Source organism: Equus przewalskii, chromosome 2, assembly GCF_037783145.1.
Source record: "Equus przewalskii isolate Varuska chromosome 2, EquPr2, whole genome shotgun sequence".
Lineage (NCBI taxonomy): Eukaryota > Metazoa > Chordata > Mammalia > Perissodactyla > Equidae > Equus > Equus przewalskii.
The window spans coordinates 107,980,643-108,003,306 of record NC_091832.1 but is presented as its reverse complement, the minus strand read 5'-3'; the positions used below and the strand labels follow the sequence as shown (position 1 = coordinate 108,003,306).

Genomic DNA, 22,664 nt, shown 5'->3' with positions numbered 1-22,664 from the left:
AGACTGGATGAGAGTTGGTGCACAACTTTGCTATATCGGAGACAATTAAAGTAGAAGGGAAAGAGAGGTATATGGACCCAGGCGCAGGAGCAGAGGAAAAGAGATGAAGGGAGTTCTCTTGGGGAAGTATCCTTCTAATTGCTCTATTTTCCACTGAAATAGTAAGCAAGGCCATCAGCTGAGTGTGGGGTTGGGAAGGGGGCATGGAGATGTGAGGAGAGAGGAGAAAGTAGCACACAGTAAAACAAGATATCCCGAAAAGGACCTAATTGGTTTTTGGTGTGTGTTTTTTTGAGGAAGATTAGCCCTGAGCTAACTACTGCCAATCCTCCTCTTTTTTTGCTGAGGAAGCCTGGCCCTGAGCTAACATCCATGCCCATCTTCCTCTACTTTATACATGGGACGCCTATCACAGCATGGCATGCAAAGCGGTGCCATATCCACACCTGGGATCCAAACCAGCGAACCCTGGCCGCCAAGAAGTAGAATGTGCGCATTTAACCACTGCGCCACCAGCTGGCCCCAGGACCTAATTGTTTTGATCCCTACAAACCAATCCTCTCCATGGCACGTTTTATTTTAGGGTCTATCACAACTCTCACCGTTACATCCTATCTAAAAAAACCTCATTAGTCTTCTAGATTCTTCCTTCTACTTAAGCCTCCATCAAATCAATCCCTCAACCTCCCAAACAGAAGTGTAGCAAATCCACTCTTCCTGTTCCCTCCGCCTCGGCCTGGGTCCACTTCTAGTCTGGATTATTGCAAAAGGCTCCTCACCAACTTCCCCGCTTCTAGACACAGTCCTTTCTCCAGGTATGAACAAATATGGAAATTATTTAATTATCAAAATCTAACACGTGTCAAATTATGTGGCTCTGGGTTAGATATTAAACAAAGAGAACTGTTCCTCCTTAATGCCGTGGCCATACAGATCTTTAAATATAGCCAATGTTTCCTGGCTTCAAAAAATAGTCAGTACCTCCTCTGCATGGCATTAGAAGGCTCTCCACGATCCTGCCTCTCTGCCTGCACGGCCTCATCTCTAGGCCGATCTCTCCTTCCCATTTATACTCAAGCCAACACTGTGCCAACGTTCTAAACACATTCCCTCTGCTCCTGATCCAGGAACAGAGGCAGAAAACAACAGTGCAGAAAGAGAGACACCGGTGAGCGTTTCTTGTGGGTATTAAGAAGCAAAGTACTTAAATTACGTGGCAACAGTGATCTCGTGGAAACTAGCATTTATGACCCAACATTTCAGAAGCTTTTTAATGCCTCAACCATTTGCCACAGCCCAAAGAAGCAGACGTCTTCCTTTCTTCCTCCTCAGTCTTCCTCTTTTAATTCTCTACTTCCTCTTTTCCCTGTGACTCATGCCAATCTGGCACAGCACATGTACCAATTCGCCACCATTTTTTCAAGCCAGCTTGTGTTGCCTCTGGTAGTTCATATTATTTGTTAGTACGAGGTTGAGAAATGATAATTTTTACATATTATTTTAAGTAAGAGTTGAATTCCTCTTTTATCATCTGGCCAGTTTTAAGGATAGAGAATAAAGCTTCAAAACATATCTAGTACTTCTGGTGGTTTCAAAATATCTCCACATATTCTTTGATACTCCTGTCTTCAAGAGGTGGAGTCTATTTCCCCTCCTCTTGAGTTTGGGCTGGACTCGATGCCCCGCCTCTAAGGAAGAGAATACCGTGAAGTGAAGGTATACGACTTCGGAGACTTGGTCACACAAGGCGCTGCTGCTCCTGCTTGCTCGCTCTCTGCCATGTGACGAGGATACCAACTGAGGCCTCCTGCCAACAGCCATGTGTGTGGGCCCTTTGGCAAGTGGACACTCAGGCAGGTGGCAGACATCCTGAGTGCTGCCCCCTGCAGGTAATCTGGGCCAGAACCACCCCGCCTGCTAAGCCACTCCAGAATTCCTGAACCACAGAAACTGTGAGATAATAAATGCCTCTTATTCAAAATCACTAAGTTTAGGGTAACTTGTTATGTTTCAAAAGATCACTAATATGGTACTCATAATCATCAAATAATTTTTAATAATCAAATAGATCTGGAATTCTAAATCCAGGTATTTTCACTTTATTTCACTGCTATGAAGTAACACAAAAAAAGAAAAATATGATTCAAAAATTTTATAAGATCATCATCTCTTGCTCTTTAATTTGAATTAAGCCTGGAATATTAATTTCCATTCTATGGAGAAGAGAAATAAGTAGGGAACTTTTAGAGAGGATTTAATATGAAAGAATACAGAGTATTTTAACAGTTTCTAGAGGACTTTCCCTATGTAATCTTAGCTCTTAATAGATGAACATGGATGTGTGCACATGTATCTACTGAGAGCAGCAATTTCATTGACAACCACCTTAATTCTTTAAGAATGCTTGAAAAAATGAAATTATTTAATAATCAAAATCCAGCCAAGAGTCTAATGATGCGGCTCTGGGTGAGATATTACACTAAGAAATTGTGATGGTTATCTACAACTGGTCCCAGGCATCTAATATTCATTATTCAGGGTCTATGTAAAACTTCTCAAAATTAAATTTATAAGTGATCTATTAAATCAAAAAAGTAATGCATTCCAAGAAGTGCTGGAATGGTTATCCTGAAAGTACCAATGAAGATAAACCTCATATTCAATAAAACATAGCATTCAGTCTGAACCACATTTTCTGAGCATTAAAAATAAGATCTGGATGAATACAGTGTACGATTAATTTAATCTTCAGTCTGAAGCTTTTTTTTTTTTAAGGTTTTATTTTTCCTTCTTCTTCCCAAAGCCCCTAGTACATAGCTGTATATCTTTAGTTGCGTGTCCTGCTAGCTGTGGCATGTGGGAGGCCGCCCCAGCAGGGCTTGATGAGCGGTGCCAGGTCTGCACCCAGGACCCGAACCGGCAAAACCCTGGGCCACTGAAGTAGAGCACACAAACCCAACCACTCGGCCACGGGGCCAAGCCCCAGTCTCAAGCTTTGATTCACCCCTTCTTCTCCTGGATCAGTAGTGTGGCCTCAGGGGTTTAACCTATTAGCACCATGCTGTTCATCTGCTGCTATTAAGAAATGTTTTTTTCTTTAGGACAGTGGTTACCACCTTCTTCTTCGTAAATACACTTTATTATTTAAAGGGCAATGTGGAAAAGGAAAAAGAAAAGATCATCACCATCATGACATCAAGTCCAGAACAAACGGAAAATTTGCAGAGTGCTTTTGTTTTGTTTCTAAAACAAAGCTACAAGAAAGAATATCGCAGGAGAAAAAAGGCAATCAACAATTTATAAGTGAAAAAACACACATAACTCGCCAATTCTTTAAGACTAAAATAGACCTAGTTCAACTCTGCTTATTTTTGTAGCTATGTTTTCATCTAGACTGACTTGGAATTGAAGGATTATGCATAAAACCATAACGTTTATCTGTTCCAAGCTTACTTGGAAAATTTAGGAAAGCCACAGTCGGTACCGTGAGCACGAGATCATGGACAGCATCTCCTCGGCCTGCGCCTCTCGTGGACAGCCGGATGCGCTTCCTCTCTCAGAGCTCTGGGATAAACACCGCAGGCATCGGCCCTGTGAAACCACAGCTTCCACCCTTCCTCTGGACTTCTCTAGCTCTGAAAATCTTGTCCTTCCTTTGAACTTGTGTGTTGAATACTGAACTCATTTAACATTTGCCCTGTTGCTTTGTATTGATATTTAATTCCTGGTATACAAGACCCACATCTACAAATTGAAAAAAACTTTAAAGCAAGTATCTTCCTTGCTGCAGTTTTTTTCTATCCTCCCTGCCTAGACCAGTGCGCTACATAGTGCAGTGACTCAATTACTTGTCCAAACGAAATAATTCAGGGGAAAAAGTATTTTAAAATGAGCAGATCAAGTCATATAGCTTAGATTCTAGAAAACATTCACTTTTTTGTATTGCAGTTGGAGTTACACCTCTGATTCCATTATTGCTTTATTTTGTGATTTTCGGCAGGCATTAAGCCGCTTTGATTCATCAAAGTATTTATCTCATAAAAATTAGCTGATTTTTTTGAAATTTTTCAGGTTTTTTTTAAAGGAAGATATAAATAAGTACACATTTAGCTAAAATGCTCCTTTATCACATTGTAAAAAAAATGTATCATAAATCCTGTTATATTTGCATCAAAGAATTAGTATATCATCAAGTATTATAAAATAAAATCAAATGCTAAAATAAAAGTAGAGAAGGTAGAAAAGAGCTCTGATTCCAAATTAGATCTCTACTTAATAAGTGGAGTTGACCTTCAACCAAGAGAAAACAGGTGTTTCAGCCTAGCCAGAAAGACATTATTGGATATAATCTCCAGCTCAGATCAATAAGAAATTTTCACAGAACTTGCATTATGTCAGAATGTCCTGGCCTGCTACCTCATCGGTGCAGCCCCTATAAATAAAAAAGAACACCCATCTCTACCAGGTCATAAGCAATACTTCCGAGGAGGGCAGGATTCAGAAATAGGTCATCTGAGATACGGGGAAAGAGGTGAATTTCCCTGCGCTTCTTCACTAAACATAAAAGAACTGGTTACAGAAATAACTAATGCAAGTGACAAAAATGAAAACTGGTTCAAGTGCGTAGTCCAAAAAATCCAGCATTATGTATGAAAGAGATTTAACCGCAGCCCTAAAAATCCACACACTTGCTGCAAATGTTCTTCATCGTACTTCATGTGCCTGTCGTGGTTCTTCTCTGGAGCACACCGGCCGATGAATATGAAGCACGTTCCTGTAACTCTCATTCCTGGTACAGATTTCCTCTTGTTTACTGGATGGATTCCTTTTAAGACATTATAGAGGACGTGACTCTGATCCATCTTTCTCTCTCACTCTTTTTCTTTTTTTCATTTTAAAAAAAGTCTGCCTGCAAAGTGGTTTAAACACTTAGCTTTGAAGAACCCTCAGACTACAGCCAGTCTCCCTGTTTCCACCTTCAAGTCCTGCCTCTGCATGGAGCCACGTTAAACACATCAGTAGTTACCTCCTCTCCCTTGCCTAAATCAACATTACTTTAAACATCTACCATAATGGCCCACGGAAACACTGAGGGAGGGGAAGACGCTCGAGTGCAGGCATCATCCAGAGCAGAATCTTAAGAAACCCACCTTCCCACATTATGACCCTGTAGTCAGATTGCCTAGGTTTGAATCTCAGCTTCACCAGTGTTTAGTTATGTGACTTTGGGGGAGCTCCCTAAACACTCCGTGCCTGTTTCCTCATCTGTTAAGTGGCAATAAATAATGACCACCTCCTATGGTTGGTACAAAGATTAAATGAATTAGTATGTGCCAGGTTGTAGAACAGCTTCCACAAGATAGGTCGTTATCTCAAAGTCCCATCCAGAGTCCGACCCCACAGTCCCCATCCACTCTAATACACAGCCTGGGCCGGCTCTCTTCTCTCCCTTCACCCTTTTTCTTTTTGTCTTCACTCATTTTCTCTAGCCAGTAGCTCTCTGTCCTTTCCAAAATAAATTATTTTGCCTTCTCAAGCTCTCCAGTTTTTTCCCCCACTTTGTCCATTAACCGCATTCTTTTAGAAAGGAGTAGGCAGAGGGAAAGATTGTAAAAACTTATCCTCAATGATGTTTTTAAAAAATTTCTGTTACAGAAGCTTAGGAGTATCTATGATCCTGACTTCTAAAAAGGTATTGCTGTATCGATTATACTTAAGATTAACATTAATGAAAAGAAGTCCTGAAAACTTTTAATTAGTTGAAATACTTCACAAGAAGAGACAAATAAGGAGATTATATATTTTACTAAATCTTAAAAATCTTCCTGAATTTTCTGGACTATGTTATAGTTCAGACTTTAGTATTCAGTATTCAACTGCTCTGTTCAAGCAGCTTTCCAGAGTTGGCACCTATGCCTTCAGAAACCAGGGTCACTAAAAGGCACCGGGGCCTTTATAAACAGTCAATAATCACATTTCATTTTAGTTTCCTTGGTAATTAGTTGGAATTGATGTTGGCTTACTCAATATAGTTGGACTAACACAAAGAGAAGACGACAAATTCATTTTGCCTCGTTTCTGAGGGAAAACAGTGAAAAGCATTTTTCTTTTAAGCTTCAAGTTTGTTAGAGGATAAGAGACCAGTTAAGTCAGGTAACAGATCAGTTAAGTCAGGACTGTGCTGGTTCTTAAGTGGCCGATGACCTCTTCATATAACTTTATCATTCCTTGTCTCTCTTAAAAGCTCTGTGAGTTCTCTGTCTCCTGTTAAAAAGCAACGGCTGACATTTATTGACCACTGCCAGTGTGCAAGGAACTATGTTAAGCCCTTTGCATGCATGAATGCATTTAATCTTCAGAACCCTCTGAGGTAGGACTTTTTATAACCCCCATGTTTCAGATGAGGAAACTGAAGGGCAAAGGGATTAACCAATTCCACCCTGATTACTCATCAAGTCAGTGGGAAAGAAGGGATTCTAGCCCAGAACAAGCAAGCTTAACAATTACTCCCAAAAGCCTACTATGATTCTCTAACTTGATTTCAAAAGCTTCGTGAGAGAAAGAGTACTTTTCTGTGTACACAAAAACAAACACTGCCCTGAGTTTGTTTACATAGATATAAACTTAAAGATAATTCTAGAAGTCATATCTTGCATCTTCTTAGTGGCCTTGGTTCTCAGTCAGCCAAATTACTTTTTTATGCTACATAGCCATGCCGAGAGTATGTCTGTTCTGTTTTTCTTCATTCCTTTTCTCTGAAGAAATAATTCTCATAGGAAATCATTTCGAACTGGGTGGTGCGAATGTGGGAGGAGAGAGAGCAAGGGGGAGAGGAGAGAGAATGGGGAGGGTCAGCAAGATGTTGAAAAAGCTGTTTGGAAACCCTCCCTTCAGTTAAGTTACTAAATCTCCAGTGAAGTTACTGAAGGTTTTTTATCTCCTGAAATGCTTGGTATGAGTGCACTTTTGAGGAAAGCAGTGAAGAGCCCAGGCTTCATATCAAGTCATCACAGGGTAAAACAGAGACAGCAGGAGGACGCCAGGGCATGGCAGGGAGGATGCTCAGGAACCCTGCGGGATTCTTAGGGGGAGCTTTGGACGATCACTATCTGGGGACCTGTGGCTGAACCCACTTTAATTATACCTGTAAGTAAGCCAACAGCCCTTGGCTGAGAGTGGGGTTATATATTCAAGTAATCAAATTTAAATCCTCTCCACTAGAATGGCTAAACTTTTTTAAATTGACAATACCACGTGTTGTCAAGGATGTGAAGCAACTGGCAGTCTCATACATTGCTAGTAAGAGTGCACATGGCACAGCCACTTTGGGAAAGAATTTGGAAGTTTCTTATAAAACTAAACATTTACTTAACATATCACCTAGCAATTCCTCTCCTATATATTTATCCAAGAGAAATGAAAACATTAACATCCACACAAAGACCTGTATGCAAACATTGACAGTGACTTTTTTCATAAAAGATAAAAACTGGAAATTCAAATGTCTACCAATTAATGAATGGACAATCAAATTGTGGTATACCCATACAAGAGAATAAACAGCTCAGCAATAAAAAGGAATAAACCACTGACCCATGCAGCAACATGTACGAATCTCACCAGCATTATGCTAAGTGAAAAAAGCCAGACACACAAGACTACATACTGGAGGATTCCATTTATGACATTGTAGAAAAGGAAAAACAATACTAACAAAAAACAGATCGGTGACTGGCAGGGGCTGGTGGCTGAAGGAGATGGGGACCAAGTGCAAAGGGGTACAGGGAAATAGCTGAGGTGAGAGAAATGTTCCATATCTCGATTATAGTGGTGGTGACATGACTGTCTACACATTTGTCCAAACTCACCCAATTGTACACTTAAAATTTTAGGGTGAATTTTATTATACCTCAATACAGCTGGGGGTTTTGTTGTGGTTATTTGTTAGAATTTAAATCATCCTCACAGGTAGTCATAAAAAGAGAAACACGTGTGTCCTGAAAATGCTCTCTTACAGAAGGGCAGTCCCACTCAGTTCGCCGTGGCGATTCTGTAGCACATCTCACGGATTCCCCAAGTCCTTACTATTGGGGAGACTGTTCACACTATTTAGAATGACTTTAATCAGAGTAGGATTCAAAGTGAGTCTCTTGGCCAGTACAAAGTTGTGTTTTGGGCCATGATTTTAAAGCAGAGATACTAACTAAAAGCTGAACATTGTCTTCTTAAGAGCACAGAATCATAGTCCTTGGTTTACAACTAGGGCTGCCTGATAAAATAGAAGACCTCTAGTCAAACTTAATTTCAGATGAACAACAAATAATTTTTTAGTATAACTAGGTCCTAAATGTTACATGGGACGTATTTTTTATTTCCTATATCTGGCAACCCAATTAATAGCACTATCATCATTAGTCCATGCATTGCCTTAATTAACTTACTAATTAATCTGATATTCGTGTTTTAGCTGCAGGAATTTTTAGTAACTATCCTCTTAAGAAATCTTGTAGCAACTCTAAGGCACCAAGAACTTATTTCAGATACTGAGAAGTGACTGATTCTGGATCCTGTTAATCAAATTGTGATTGACCCAGGGTATCAGCATCAACCTCATGCTTGTTAGAAAAGGATCTCAGGTCCCACCTAGACCTACTGAATTCAGAATCTGCATTTTAACAAAATCCCTATGTGATTCATATGCACATTAGTATTTTAGGAGCACTGATTTAGAAAGCTGTGTTTTAGGAAAATTCCCAGGGCATATGCAGGGTGGATTGAAGGGGAACTGACTGCAAGTATAGAAACCCCTTACAAGAATATTTTAAAAGTTCAGGCTTTGCTTCAAGATCTGAATTCTGGTGCAGGCAGCGGGAATGAAAAGAAAGAAACTGAAATGAGAAACACTGTAACGGAAAAAAATCAATGGGACTTGGTAACAGACCAGATGGAGGAGAGAAAGGAAAGATGTCAGAATCCGAATGTAAATCAAGTAGAAGCATCAAAGTGTTTCTAGTCTCCTTGGCAGGGGTTCTCAACCTTAGCTGCGTTGTGATCACCGTGAGCTTTAAAATACTGATGCCTGGGTCCCAACCCCAGAGACTCTGATTTAAGGTGAAGCCCGGGCATTAGAATTTCAGACTACTTCCCATGTGATTCTACTGTGCAGCCAAGGTAAAGAAACACCAATACGGGCTCTTTCAATCTATTTGTTTTCACTTAGAGTAGTGATTTTCAACCCTTGCTACAGTTTACTTGGGAGCTTTAAAAATATATCAGTATCCAGACGTTGCCCTTAGAGATTATGATTTAATTGGTAATATTTTAGAAGTTCTTCAGTCAATTGTAATGTGCAGCCAGGGTTGAGAACACTCAATTGAAAAATTCAGTTTAATTGGTAATTTATTAACCATTTTTTTAAAATAAGTATAAATGAAGAGGGAAATCAGTGCTAACAGACTCCAAACCTTCTAGTTAGGTGAAATACAAACCAACATATTTTCATTTGCTTGTTATAACTTCACAATGAAATTTACTTGGAATTAGCTACAATTTCCATTTTTTCAAAACTTCATTTTGAATCCAAAAAGAATCGGCTTATGACCATTGCAATTAGATAACCATTTATGAAATGAGCATTATTCAGACACTTAAAATATAATATGAAATAAATTGATTCCAACTGCAGACACAATTATATATCTTAGGATAGAATAAGGTCCTGGGGCAGAAGGATAGGAAGGAAACAAAATGTCTGAAATTTATTCCTAAGTCAAAGTAAAGACTCTATCAGGACTGAACCCTATAACTAAAGTCCAAATAAAAAATATCGAGCAGAACATTTAAGCATTTTAGTTAACTTAATCACTATAGGATTATTTCATAAATGTGCAAAGTAAAGTAAAAATTTTCTTTCAAAATGAGAAATGTTTCCAAATAACCTTTTATAAAAGGGAAAATTGGCTTACCTCTTCCCTATGATTCTTTATTGGCATACAAAGAATACTTTGTGTCTTGTAGCCTGTAATTTGGTCAACTTCTGCATTGAATCGAGGATCCTAGTAGGGAAAAAGAAATTCAATTTAATGACTGACCTGTTCAAAGATTGATTTGATTTTTCCCATTTATAAGATTAGAGAAATCTAACCTTTGACTTACCTTGTTGCTCTGAATGACAATTTTATCATTGTAAAAGGCACTGCTGAATGTAAGTACGTATCATCTTTGACAAAGATAAATTTAAGTGTTTTTTAGCAGCTAGTGTTTATGAGAACCAAAAAAATACAGACTCAAACAAATAAAGGAAATACAAACAAAGAAATAAACTCAAAGAAATTAAGGAAATTCAAAATATTAACCAATTTGCATAGCGTTACTTAGATTCAGGAAAACTGGCAACTCTCCTCCCCGTAACACAATTTGCCTGTTCCCATCTCACTACCTGATTCTTCCATGCCATCCAACAGGAAAGCATCTCTGCTCTGAAACTTTTCCTATAAAACCAACCACCTCCAAAACAAACTTCCAGTATTGACTTTACTCCCTTGTAATGGTCGTTTATATAATTCCTCAGTATTCTGTTCTATCTCAGGTGTTCACAAGAATTTATATCTTTTCTTTTCTTTTTTCTTTTTGTATATGTAAAAAAGCTGCATGGCCTCAACCAGACTGTAAACAACTCAATCTTTTGAACCTCTTTCCCCTTTTATAAAGCATATCATGCACATCCAGTAATTACAAAGGACTCTGACAGGTGTAAAAGTTCTAAATGTGAGCTAAAGAAAGGTACAGGCTATTTTCTCTTAAACTCCAGATTGGGAAGATTGAAGTTAGTTAGGCTGTAAACTCTATGAGGGGCTTTTTTTGGGCTCATCACTGTATTCCCAATATTAGCACAGGAACTCAAAAGCATTTGGTAAATAAATGAAAGAATTCATCAACAAGTGATATCATAGTTATCAAACTGTGATCATTTTTAGCTTACTATAGTTTAAATTAAATCTTGTAGGTAGGGGGAAAACATACTAAAGGAAATGGACAGATAACCACTATATGAGGAAAGATTAGAATGGAAAAAACAAACCAGAACATAAACATTTGAATGAGTATTGTTCCTTCAAAGCAACAGCCTTGGGAAGTTACATGTTTAACCTAATAATAGCATCACTGCTCTCAAAACTCTGCTTTAGGAATTCCCTTCAGAGAATATGGAATAGCTACACTGGAAAATCCTCATCTTTGAAGGTCATTTCTATTTTTTTTTTAAATTAGTCTAAAGTCATGCAAAGCCAAAGCTGTGAATGAAGTAAATGACTATACTAGATTCCATCAATTGGGGTCAGAAATGAGGCCAATTTTCCCCTGAGAGGGCCAAACCCGGCATTAAGGACAACTGCAAAAGAAAAATTATAAAATGGTGGAAAATCAGTTTAAATATTTTATATTATAAATAAACACTACTGCATTTTTGCTTTTTCTGCAAACATACTCAAAGTTATATTGAGACACAGAGAAAACCTGGGCTGAATGCTTCTAAGAAATAGTTCCTAAATAACATACTTTAGTATGCAAAGTATCAAAAGCAATTCTGATATTGATGAATTAAGTTGAAATTTATTAACTTATAGAGTAAACTATTCTACAAGCTAATAATCAAAATATGAATAAAAATGCACCTTCAGCAATTATTTTGTTAATGAATATTTGAATTACAAGACCAATTTATGAAGATGATTAAACCCAACTATCTAATCACAGCAACAGAGTTTGACAGACTGAAATTAGCAGGACTATCACAGCATTTTTGTGCATACTACAAGTTTAAAATCAACAGCAGCCTGGATCGCACTCTTCATTGAAGGAGGCGGGAGTAACATATGCTTCAAATTCATTTAGGTGAATTTTGGCATCTCAAAATATTTTCCTTTAACAATGCACTCACTGCAGAGGCAATACACAGAGAGAAGTTCTAACCCCGTTAGGTCCAAGAAACACCAAAAAAAAAAAAAAATGGAGCACTACTGTTATTGTGATTATTCCTTTCATTGTTTATGAGAATATGACAACGTAAAAAAAAACACACGCCTTGGATCTCCACTTGCCATAATAAAGCAACTGCTACCAGACTTGCCCTACTGCTTCACTAGACAGTGGAGAGCGAAAATACATGATTGCCATGCAATACTCCGGCTTTCTTCCTGGGGGCATTTTCCTGCTGGGGAGAAGGCAGGCAGTATCCAAGTGGAACAACAGTTCCAAACGGAAGTGAAAGAAATTCAAGACTTCTAAAGTGGCTGGAATTTGAAAGGCAAAGTACCTGATAAGAGAGGCTGTGTTGGGGGGTTGGGGAGAGGGGTCTAAAGGAGGAGTGGCAGAAGACTGAGCAGCTACTCACTTCAGACACGTACAGAGCAAGACTCTGCCCTTGCAAAAATGACCTGTTGAAGTCTGAAAGCAGAACAGGGACACCAGTTAGGGAAATGTTTAGAGACACTGGAGTTCCAGTCGAGCCAGAGGAGAGATCTTACTAAGCACCTCAGGCATTCAGTTGAGACACAGAACCATATCCTAGATTCAGGGGGCACTCCCTAAGATTAAATTCAAAAGTAAAATAGATCCACCCTAACAAATAATAATATCAAGGCCAACAAGACCAAAGATCTCTCAATAATTTCAATGCCTGCAAGAACAAATGTCAGCCTTATTTTAAAGGAAGACGAAATGATCCAAAAGCCCTGCAATGAAACATCCACGATGTCCAGCATGAAATCAAAAATCATGACACATGTGAAGAAACAGGAAACTGCAACCCATAATGAAGAGAAAAACTAGGTAATAAAAATGGACCCCAAGATGATTCAGATGTTGGAATTAACAGACAAAAGATTTTAAAGCAGCTACTATAAATGTATTTAAGGACTTAGAAGAAAATATGGTAATAATGAACTGATAAGGAATCTCAGCAAAGAAAGAAAAAACTATAAAGAAAAATAAAGCCACATGGAAATTCCAGAATTGAAAAGTATAATGTCTAAAATGAAAAGTTCATTGAAGGGTATGTGAACCTGAACATAGATCAACAGAAAGTATCTAATCAGAAGAACTCAGAGGGGGAAAAAGAAAAAACTTATAAAAAGTTAACAGAGCCTCAGTGTTTTCTGGCATGATATCAAGTGGTCTAACATATATATAATTGAAGTCCCAAAAAGAAGAAAGAGAATGGAGCAGAAAATATTTAAAATTAAATATTTTATTTTTATTTAAATAAACACAATTAAAAATAAAATATTTAAAATTAAACCAAAAATTTCTCAAAGTTGTTGAAAACCTTAAACTTACACACATGGTGTGAAAATGAAATACAGCACCACAGGAGATGCAAACACAAAGTATAGCTGACTTCTCACAAGAAAAATGAAGACCAGAAAAATGTGGGAAAACTCTTTTAAAGTGTTGAAAGAAACTATTATTAACTAATATCTTTTAAGAATACAGGCAAAATAAAGGCATTTTCAGATCAACTAAAACTGAGAGAATTTGTCAGCACCAGACCCATACTACAAAAAAGAGCTAATGGAAGTTCTTCAGCCTGAAAGGAAAGATACTGGAACCTGCAGAAAGGAGTGAAGAAGTTAGAACTTGGCTTGAGCACATGCTTAAAGAGTAAGGAAACCTGGTTCTTCATTTTTGGAGAAGGAAACACCTAACAGAGAAAAGAAGCAGAAAAAAAAAATGTACCTTGAGATGTGGATTGAAATTGGAGGTATCAGTAAGAATTCATTGTTTTTAAAATAATAAGTAGATAGGTATAGAAATAAATAAAATATAGTATGTGTGTATATTTGATTATTTTTTTCCTAGCTCTGTCTACTAACATATTAGCAATGAGCACATATCAGAAGCAATGAGCACACCTAGTGGCCAGACCTTGGTTTCTAAATACCATCCTTTCCTTGGAAGCAAGGCTCCTTGGAAAAAGAACATTCTAGGGCTAGGGCAGGGAAAGTCTAAGATAGCCTGGAACATCTTGTTAAGCCAGTAAGAACTTTCAGCCCCACCAGAAAGCAAGAAAATTGTAGTGATGGGGGCATATCAAAAGTAGATGGGAGTCTGCAAATCTGCTAGAATTAGAGAAGCCAAATAAATAAAGATAATAACAGATCATAACTCATAAACAAAATGAAAATCCATGAGTCCTCAGTGATATAAATGAATGAATGAATGAATAAAAAAGACAAAACTCTTCCTCACATTGGAATGCCACCTAATAAATATAGAAGGTATGATGGCATTAGAAAATCACTGGATGCCAAAACTGGTAAATATAGGTTGATGAGGGATAGGATATTTACATAATATCAAAGTATCTCCCCATAAGATACTTATTAATTTGTTGTTTTTAGTGCCATCAAGTCTCTCCGACTCCTAGTGACCCTGTGTACAGCAGAGCAGAACTCTGCTGGGTCTTTTTGCTCCATCCTCTCACCTACCAGCACTGTATCAAACAATGCTGCACTGCTATTCACAGGGTTTTCATGGCCATTTTTTTGGAACTGGGTGGCCAGGTCCTTCTTCCTAGTCTGTCTTAGTCTGGAAGCTCCAGTGAAACCTGTCCATCATGGGTGACTGCTGGTATTTGAAATATCGGTGGCATAGCTTTCAGCATCACAGCAACATGCAGCCGCCACAGTATGACAATTGACAGACCGGTGGTATGGTTCCCTGACCAGGAAACGAACCTGGGCTACGGCGGTGAGAATGCTAAATTTTAACCACTAGACCACCAGGGCTGGCTACTTATTATTTACAATGAGAAACTGTACCCTTATAGTGGAGAAACCCGGTGGACACCACTGTAACCAAGTTATCAAATTTAACACCATCAATACTGGGATAAACTAATATCACATGCTTCCTGATAACATACACTGAGAAGGTCTGTGGTATAATAAAAAATATATTTGGTCTTTATCCCTGGTTCCTGGCACAGAGCTTCTAAAACCCTTAAAATTTCCTGAGTTGATAGGAGAATATTTTGATATTCCTAACAAGCCCCTTTCTAGCACAACTTAGTTCATGCGAATGAGATGATTCATGGGTAATTGAGCCCCAGATAGCTTCAAGATGGGGGCTGGCTGCCAGAAAAACCAACCAATTGACTGGAGGGTTAGAACTCTCAGCCCCAGCCCTGACCTCCAGAGAGCGAAGTGGGTACTGGCGACCAGGTTGGTGAAGATATCTATGTGCTGGGATGACGGCCCCCCTACTCAAAGGGCATGTAAGTTCTGTGTCCCCCACATCCCATTCCTCACCCTATGCATCTCTTCCATTTGGCTGTTCCTGAAGTGTTTCCTTTATAATAAAACTGTAATTGTAAATATAGCACTTTCTTGAATTCTGTGAGTGATTCTAGCCAATGACTGAACTTGAGGGGGGAACCCCTGAATTTCCGATCAGCTGGGCACAAGTGCAGGTAGCCTGGGGACTCCATTTGTGGCTGGTGTCTGAAGTGGGGGCAATCTTGTGGGACTGAGTCCTTAACCCGGGGGGTCTGCGCTGACTCCAGGTAGTTACAGTCAGAACTGAACTGGATCCCAGGACCCCCAGCTGGTGTAAGAGGAAAGAATTGACTGTTGTCTGGAACACCAAACAAGGTCTCAACATCAACACCTGTGGTATTCCTGCCCTAAGTGCCTAACTTGACTCTATTCAGGAAAGATAGTCTACTAAATAACTGGCCTGTATTCTTCCAAAATATATGCCAAGAAAAATAAACACTGACAAACTATTCTGGATTTAAAGGAGACTGAAGAGACATGACAGGTATGTACAATATGTAATCCTGGGTTAGATCCTTGATCAGAGGGAAAAAATAACTATAAAGGACATTTATGGGACGATTGGCAGAACCTGACTATGCATTGTTAGATAATAGTATTGTATCATAAAATTTCCTGATTTTGATAAATGTGTTACAATAGTGTAAAAGAATATTCTTGTTAGAAAACATACACTGAAATATTTAGTAAAAACGTCTCCAACTTAGATGGTTGAGAAAAAATAATATGCATTATTACTTATATGCAATATAAATAGAAAAAGAAAATGATAAAGCAAATGGGGCAAAACACAAACAACTAGAGAATCTGGGTGAAGGGTATACAGAAGTGTCTTATACAGTCTTGCAACTTTTCTGTAAGTTCGAAATTATATAAAAATAAAAAAACAAAAAAAGGAAACAACGGAGTAGACTTGCCAAATTATACACTGGTTTTCTTCCAGAGTGGCATTTTTAAGACATTTAAGCCCCAAGATTATTAGAACTGTGAACAAAGACAAATATTGCAGCTCCCAAACTGTGTTCCCTGGGGCACAATTATGCCATGACAGATTAGTAGATTTATCAAAATTAAAACAGTTGCTAGTGTTATTTCTTTCTTCTAAAATTCAATTTGGAAATAATTTTACTCATCAGAAATTCATTTGAGAGAGCTCATATTTCTTTAGAAAAATATCTTGATAAATCCTTGGAGTAGAGGTGAGACCCACAGGGTGAGAGGTGGGGAAGATTCATTTATCTGGAGAAAGAATGACAAGGGAGGAATGATGGAAGGATGGAAGGAATAGCAGCTACGTGGTGAAGGCCACAGGAGTGGAATGTGACACTTCCCTAAGACCCTCCAAGTTTTCCTCCAGAAATCAGGGCATACGTGGAGTGGTTGTGCTATGGAAACAGGAGAAGAGTCCAAGTTTTGTACTCCAGTTGACTTGGGAGAAAGAGGGGTGTTTTGACAATGTAAATCCTTTGACATAGGAAATCTTAGCTAGGCTTAAGGACACGGAATTAGGGGTTCAAGGCAATCGGTGATGGTTAATTTTCTATGTCAACTTGACTAGGCTAAGGGATGCCCAATTCGCTAGTGAAGCATTAGTTCTGGGTATGTCTGTGAGGATGTCTCCTCAAGAGATTAGCATTTCAATCAGCAGACTGAGTAAAGAAGATGTTCACCAATGTGAGCGGGCATCATCCAATCCATTGAGGGCCTTAACAGAACAAAAAGGCAGAGGAAGGGCAAATTCACTCTTTCTGTTTGAGCTAAGACATCCATCTTCTGCTGCCCACCTGCCGTCTATCGGAGCTCCTGGTTCTTGGGCTTTCGGATTCAAATCCAGACCAGACTTACACCAGTGGCCCCTTGATTCTCAGGCCTTCAGACTCTGAACTACACCACCAGCTTTCCTGGTTCTCCAGCTTGCAGACAGCAGGAAGATCATGGAAGCTCTAACTAATTCCAACGGAGCTAATTCCTATAATAATCTCCTCTAACTTATCTATATATATCCTGTTGGTTCTGTTTCTCTGAAGAACCCTTATACACAATCCAATCTAGATATTGGATGATATCTAGTTTTCATATACTGTCTTGCACCGCATAAAAATATTTCAGTTAACAACAGACCACATATACGACGGCAGTCCCATAAGATGAGTACCACACAGCCTAGGTGTGTAATAAGCTAAACCATCTAGGTTTGTGTAAGTGTACTCTATGATGTTCATGTAACAGAATCGCCTAGTGATGCATTTCTCAAAACGCATCCCTGTGGTTAAGCGACCCATGACTGTACAAAGAAAACACCAAACACATTTACATAGTTGTTCTGATTATTATGTGTCAATATCTTATTATTCATAAATGCTGTGCCACATTCAAGAAAGCTGCTGCATAAATGATGGGCTGACGCAGGAGGAGATGGTGTGACTGAACATCAATATATAAGCAGCATTTACCAACTAACCCTATCATTGGTATTTGTGGTCTAATTGAGAATTACTGGTCTAAGTTGGGGAGCTTGTCTTAGATTTTAAATATATGAATGTGTAATTTTACTAGTAATAAAATGGTTGAATCCTCAAATTTATGTCATTCTGTTACAAAGTTTTAAAGAGTGAATCAAATGTTGACCCCTCCTTACAATTAATTTGTCTGAGACTATTTTTCAATTCTTAGCTTCAGTCTGAGCACTACTATATTTCATGGCTACCTCATGGTCTTCTGCTACATTACAACTTTTAAAGTGTTCTGTGGTCAAATAAGCTTAAGAAATACTGCTATACAGTGTCATTTTTACAGATGCATTTTTAAAGAGGGAGGACTCAGAAAACATTAGAATGTATTTTCATACTCTGACTACTTTCACAAAGGCAATGAGACAGTATTTTGATTATTCAAATTATGGGTGGGGCTGAGAAATGAATTATACATTAGCCACTGACTTCCACTGTTAATACCAATGTAAATTACATGTCACAGATCAACTCCACAGCTTCTATTGAAATTCCTGGGACACAAATAACTTCTGCAAGGCCACTAGAAACACAGATCAGGGTGCCAAGAGTGAAGTGGCAACATGAGGAACTCACAGGCTAAGAGGCTTCACTCTGGGAGCGTCACAGATCAAGGGCATGGGGCCTCTTTTAGACAGCAGTACAAGAATTAAATCATTACTAACTGCAAAACAAAAATTACATTGTCAAAACTTTAAAGATGGTAAGCAGATGAAACAAAATGCTTATAAGGGAAAAAATTCTCCGGGCTGGAGAAACACGAGCACGCGGACAGATGAACTTTCTCAGCAAAGCTGAAGCATATTTATGGTCCTACTGTACTTGAGACTATAGTGCCATTGAAAAGCGGAAACACAGCTGTCACCTAAGACAGGAAGGGAATTCTGCAAATCTGGCAGCAGTCCTTCAGCTGTGTCCTTAATACCCCTCTTGGAGTCAGCTACCGTGTGACGTTACTACAGAGCTCAAAGAGGTCATGGAGAGAGCTCCATGAAGAATCCGAATTGAATAAACTGCTTGTACAGAATGGATTCTGAAAAATATCTCAGGATTTAACCTTCCTGAACTACGACATCTCTCCCCAAATCCCTGCCCTCGGTGTTCCTTACCAGTTACCATTATTTATTCACCCAACTTGAAACCTGAGTCATCTGTGACTCCTCTTTTCCTCCTCACTTCCATCTCCCATTAGCTGCCAAGTCCAGCAGATTCCGCTTCTTCATCTGAAGTCCATTCCCTCCTTTTGATTTTTAAGGCCAATGCCCTGGTTCAGGTCCTCACTTCTTCACACTATTACAATAATCTATCCTCCCAGCTTGCAGTATTTTTCCCTCTAATTCATTTTATGACCACTGTAAAATTCATCTTTCTAAAGCACAGTCAGAATCATACTAGTCCACTTTTCAAACCATCTTCAATTATTCCTCATGGCCCTGGACCACATACGTACTCCTCAACCTGGCATTCAAGACCCCAGCAATCTCTGGGCTCTGCTCCAACAGCTCCTTAATGTCTATACGGACTATACCCCTACATTTCCATACAAGTGCCATGCGATCCAACTTCCCTGTCTCTTCTTCCAGCTTCTCTTTACATCTGGATCTCACCATGCATACAACTCAATCTATTCAAATCTTATCTATTTTCCAGGATCCGTTATCAGCATTACTTCCTCAAAGAAACCTTTCTCCATTTCCCCAACTCAATGTCATCTCCTGCTTCCATGAACCTACCACATTTTCCTTGGCATCTATTATGCTCTGCTTTCTAGTCTACTTATCTATCTTATCTACTATAAGTTTCACTGAATCAATACTTATCAAGACTCAACTATGCACCAGGCACTGTATTAGGCACCAGTGACACAGGGGTGAATAAAACAGCAGTGACCCCTCAAATTACATATAAGAGTGTTGAGCTGGGATTATCCCAGAACCTTTATGGTGTACTATGTGGTAGGTAGCTAGAACAATTGTTCTTTCAAAGTGCTAGAAAGTATTTCATAAATATATCAAGTGTCATTCAATTAAGATGCTTTGTTTAAAACCCATAATTCTATCAATAAAAATGATCATTTTAAATAGAAAATTTGAAGAATCATATAGTATAATCTTTAAGTCCTTAATTAAAGACTTATACATAACTATAGCATAATGTATAGCAACTATACATAACATATAACTAAACGGAAGAAAGGATGGAAAGACAGAAAATCAAACTTTTTTGGTGTCAGTGAGACTTTGAATGAGTGGATATGATTGAATGAATGAATGAATTTTTAAAAGCCTATGAGTTTGGTTTCTTGACAGTTTTTGGACCTATCATCTTGGAATCTCAGTAAAATCCTCAGACATGGAAATAACAGATAGGAATATGTATAGTGATGACAGAATATAACTATGAGATGAGCTATGTTAAATTATCATTAACGAGAAAAATAAGATAAGATTTCTCTCAGGTTCATATCCTTGACTCAACCACCAGTAAAAAAGATTTAAAAGACAGGAAAGTTCCTACCATACATTCTAGTTTTAACTAAGTACACAAATTACTACCTCTCAGTTATCTTATTGCATACACCTCAGTTTTTAATAACGCCCCCATTCACAGTAGTTGTCCAATGCCTACCCATGTTCCCCTCCCCAACCCATCTCCAGGGTTCCAAAGGCTCCCTGTTTACCTCATACGCATCTTTGATGTTCAAAGGCTCACCAAGCGCTGCCACATGACCCACAATGCCTTTGTTCCATTCTAAGCGGATACAGTTATTGGAAGCTTCTTCCAGTGTTGAACCTTCTGCAACATCAAAGAGGCGGCTGATAAGAAACTTGTCGTTGGAGCTGTCCTCACAGACGAGGAACAGGGAATAGCGGTCAGCGGCAATGAGTCCATGGATGTGCAAGAAAATTTTGTGACATAAGGCTGTGACATCCAAATGACTAGAAATATCTTTCACTAATTCCAAGAGTCTTGAGCACTGGTCCCCTTCATCATTATCAAACTTTGGAGGGGTTAGAGGCATCTGTTCCTTCTTTTCTGAGTCAGAGAGGAAGCTCACAGTTCCCTCAGAATCCTTGACAACAATGGGTCTAAGAGGCCGGTCAAATTCGGAGGCAGAGATTTTCCTGGTTGGTGTCCCAGGGGCGCTGCTATCTGCTCGGGGAGTCTGCTGCAAGGAGCAAGAGCAGGATTCCGGGTGGCCTCTGATGCCTTCCTTGCAGACAGGGATGGTGTGAACTCTGTCAGCAAACCATGCATTGACCATCTCTCTGCAAAACAGAACATGCGACACATTAAATATTTCAGATGGAAAGGTGCTGCCTCTGACAGGTGCTAAAAATTCCCTCACGGTAAGCTGGTCAGATCATAATTCGATTTGTCATAGAAAATATAAACAAGATGGTTTAGTTAAGAAAGTTTTCTTTTGAAAAACTGTAGAGGACAATTGCTTCAATGAATAATTTTAATAAAGTATGACACCCATATATATATATTTTCAGATACCTGATTTATAACACATCAAGCATCAAGTCTGCTTTTCTCAAAATCAGATTGTATTAAAGTAAAAGACACTAAATTTGACAATAGTCTTAAGAAAACATAAATAGGGAAATTAATCTGCTGTTTAAAACATACAACTTGTTCTGAAGTTAAATATTTGAAAGTTAAAGATAAATATTTATCTAAATTTGGCTAGCAATATGCTTAATTTTAGATAGTTTTATCTATATTGCTGTATATAGATTAGATTTAGAAGGGGAAATGGGAAATATAAACAATTTTATCTGATAGAAAGACTAGACTTCTGTAAATATCCTAATAATGCTTGATGAATGGTAAAAATGATTTATTCTAGATTACCTACTCCTGGTATAAAGGAAGAAAGTTAAAAAGTAGGCAATACCTAATTTTAAAAATTCAACCCAAGAAAACTTATTTATGGTTTTAATGTATCCTCCTGTGGAAGATACCTATTTGAGCTAAAGCCTTCACAGTGGGTGATTTTTTTAAACAAACATACCAGATCATACACATCCAAACGATTATTGATTTCAAATAATTCCCCTTGGAAAGCCATAATCTTATACCAATTGATACTACCATTACGTTAGACATTTTTGGAATTCTTCTTTTGAAACTAACTTCTAAGAAAATTTGTAAGCCAAATAAGATTAGTTTTATCTAAAAGTTAGATCTTGGTTTTCACTAAGCCTTCCTCTCAAAAGACAAAGACCCAAAAAAACATAGACTAACAGCTAACTTAATATCTATCTTATGCATAAGACTTGACTTTTCCCAAAACTCAAATTTACCTTCAAAAGATAAAAACTTGCTACTGCTGAGGATATTTAAAAGAATGTGCCTATAATAAGAACAATGCAATCTCTACTCTACAATAACATATGGATTATTTTCACCAAATGGCAAGACAAAAAAAGCTTGCCAATGCCCAAGGTATTTACTGCAATACTATTTGTTTTAGCGAAGGTGAGAAGCAACCTAATACCACCAATGGGAGGCTAGCTAAACACATTTATCCTATGGACCACTAGGCAGACAGTGAAAGATGGTCATATGCACTGATACAAATAATCTCCAGATTTATTAAGCGAAAAAAGAAGAAAGCTGAGGGGAAAAGAAGAGGCTGTCTTATTTCTGAGTTTCCACTAAGTCTTTCATTTATGGGATGCTCCCTTAATTATTTTACTTTGAACAACACTGTATTGTTTGGTAAATATATATTATTCTGAAATGGTGCCAGTCTAGAATGAAATGGGGAAAAAAATAACACAGATATTATCCAGATGCCCTCATAATT

At 38.3% G+C, this 22,664-nt stretch overlaps 1 protein-coding gene across 3 annotated transcripts in view; it reads right to left on the bottom strand.

Annotated features, from left to right (window-relative positions):
- The window catches only part of PDE5A (phosphodiesterase 5A), a 129,705-nt gene that overhangs the window by 88,713 nt on the left and 18,328 nt on the right, over positions 1-22,664 (bottom strand). For all 3 annotated transcript variants that reach the window (XM_070609227.1, XM_070609228.1, XM_070609226.1), the window contains exons 2-3: positions 20,526-21,114; positions 9,966-10,055 (exon numbers count right to left, since the gene is read on the bottom strand). In XM_070609227.1, coding sequence (XP_070465328.1) covers positions 9,966-10,055; positions 20,526-21,114 — 679 coding nt within the window. The remainder of the gene's footprint in view (positions 1-9,965; positions 10,056-20,525; positions 21,115-22,664) is intronic.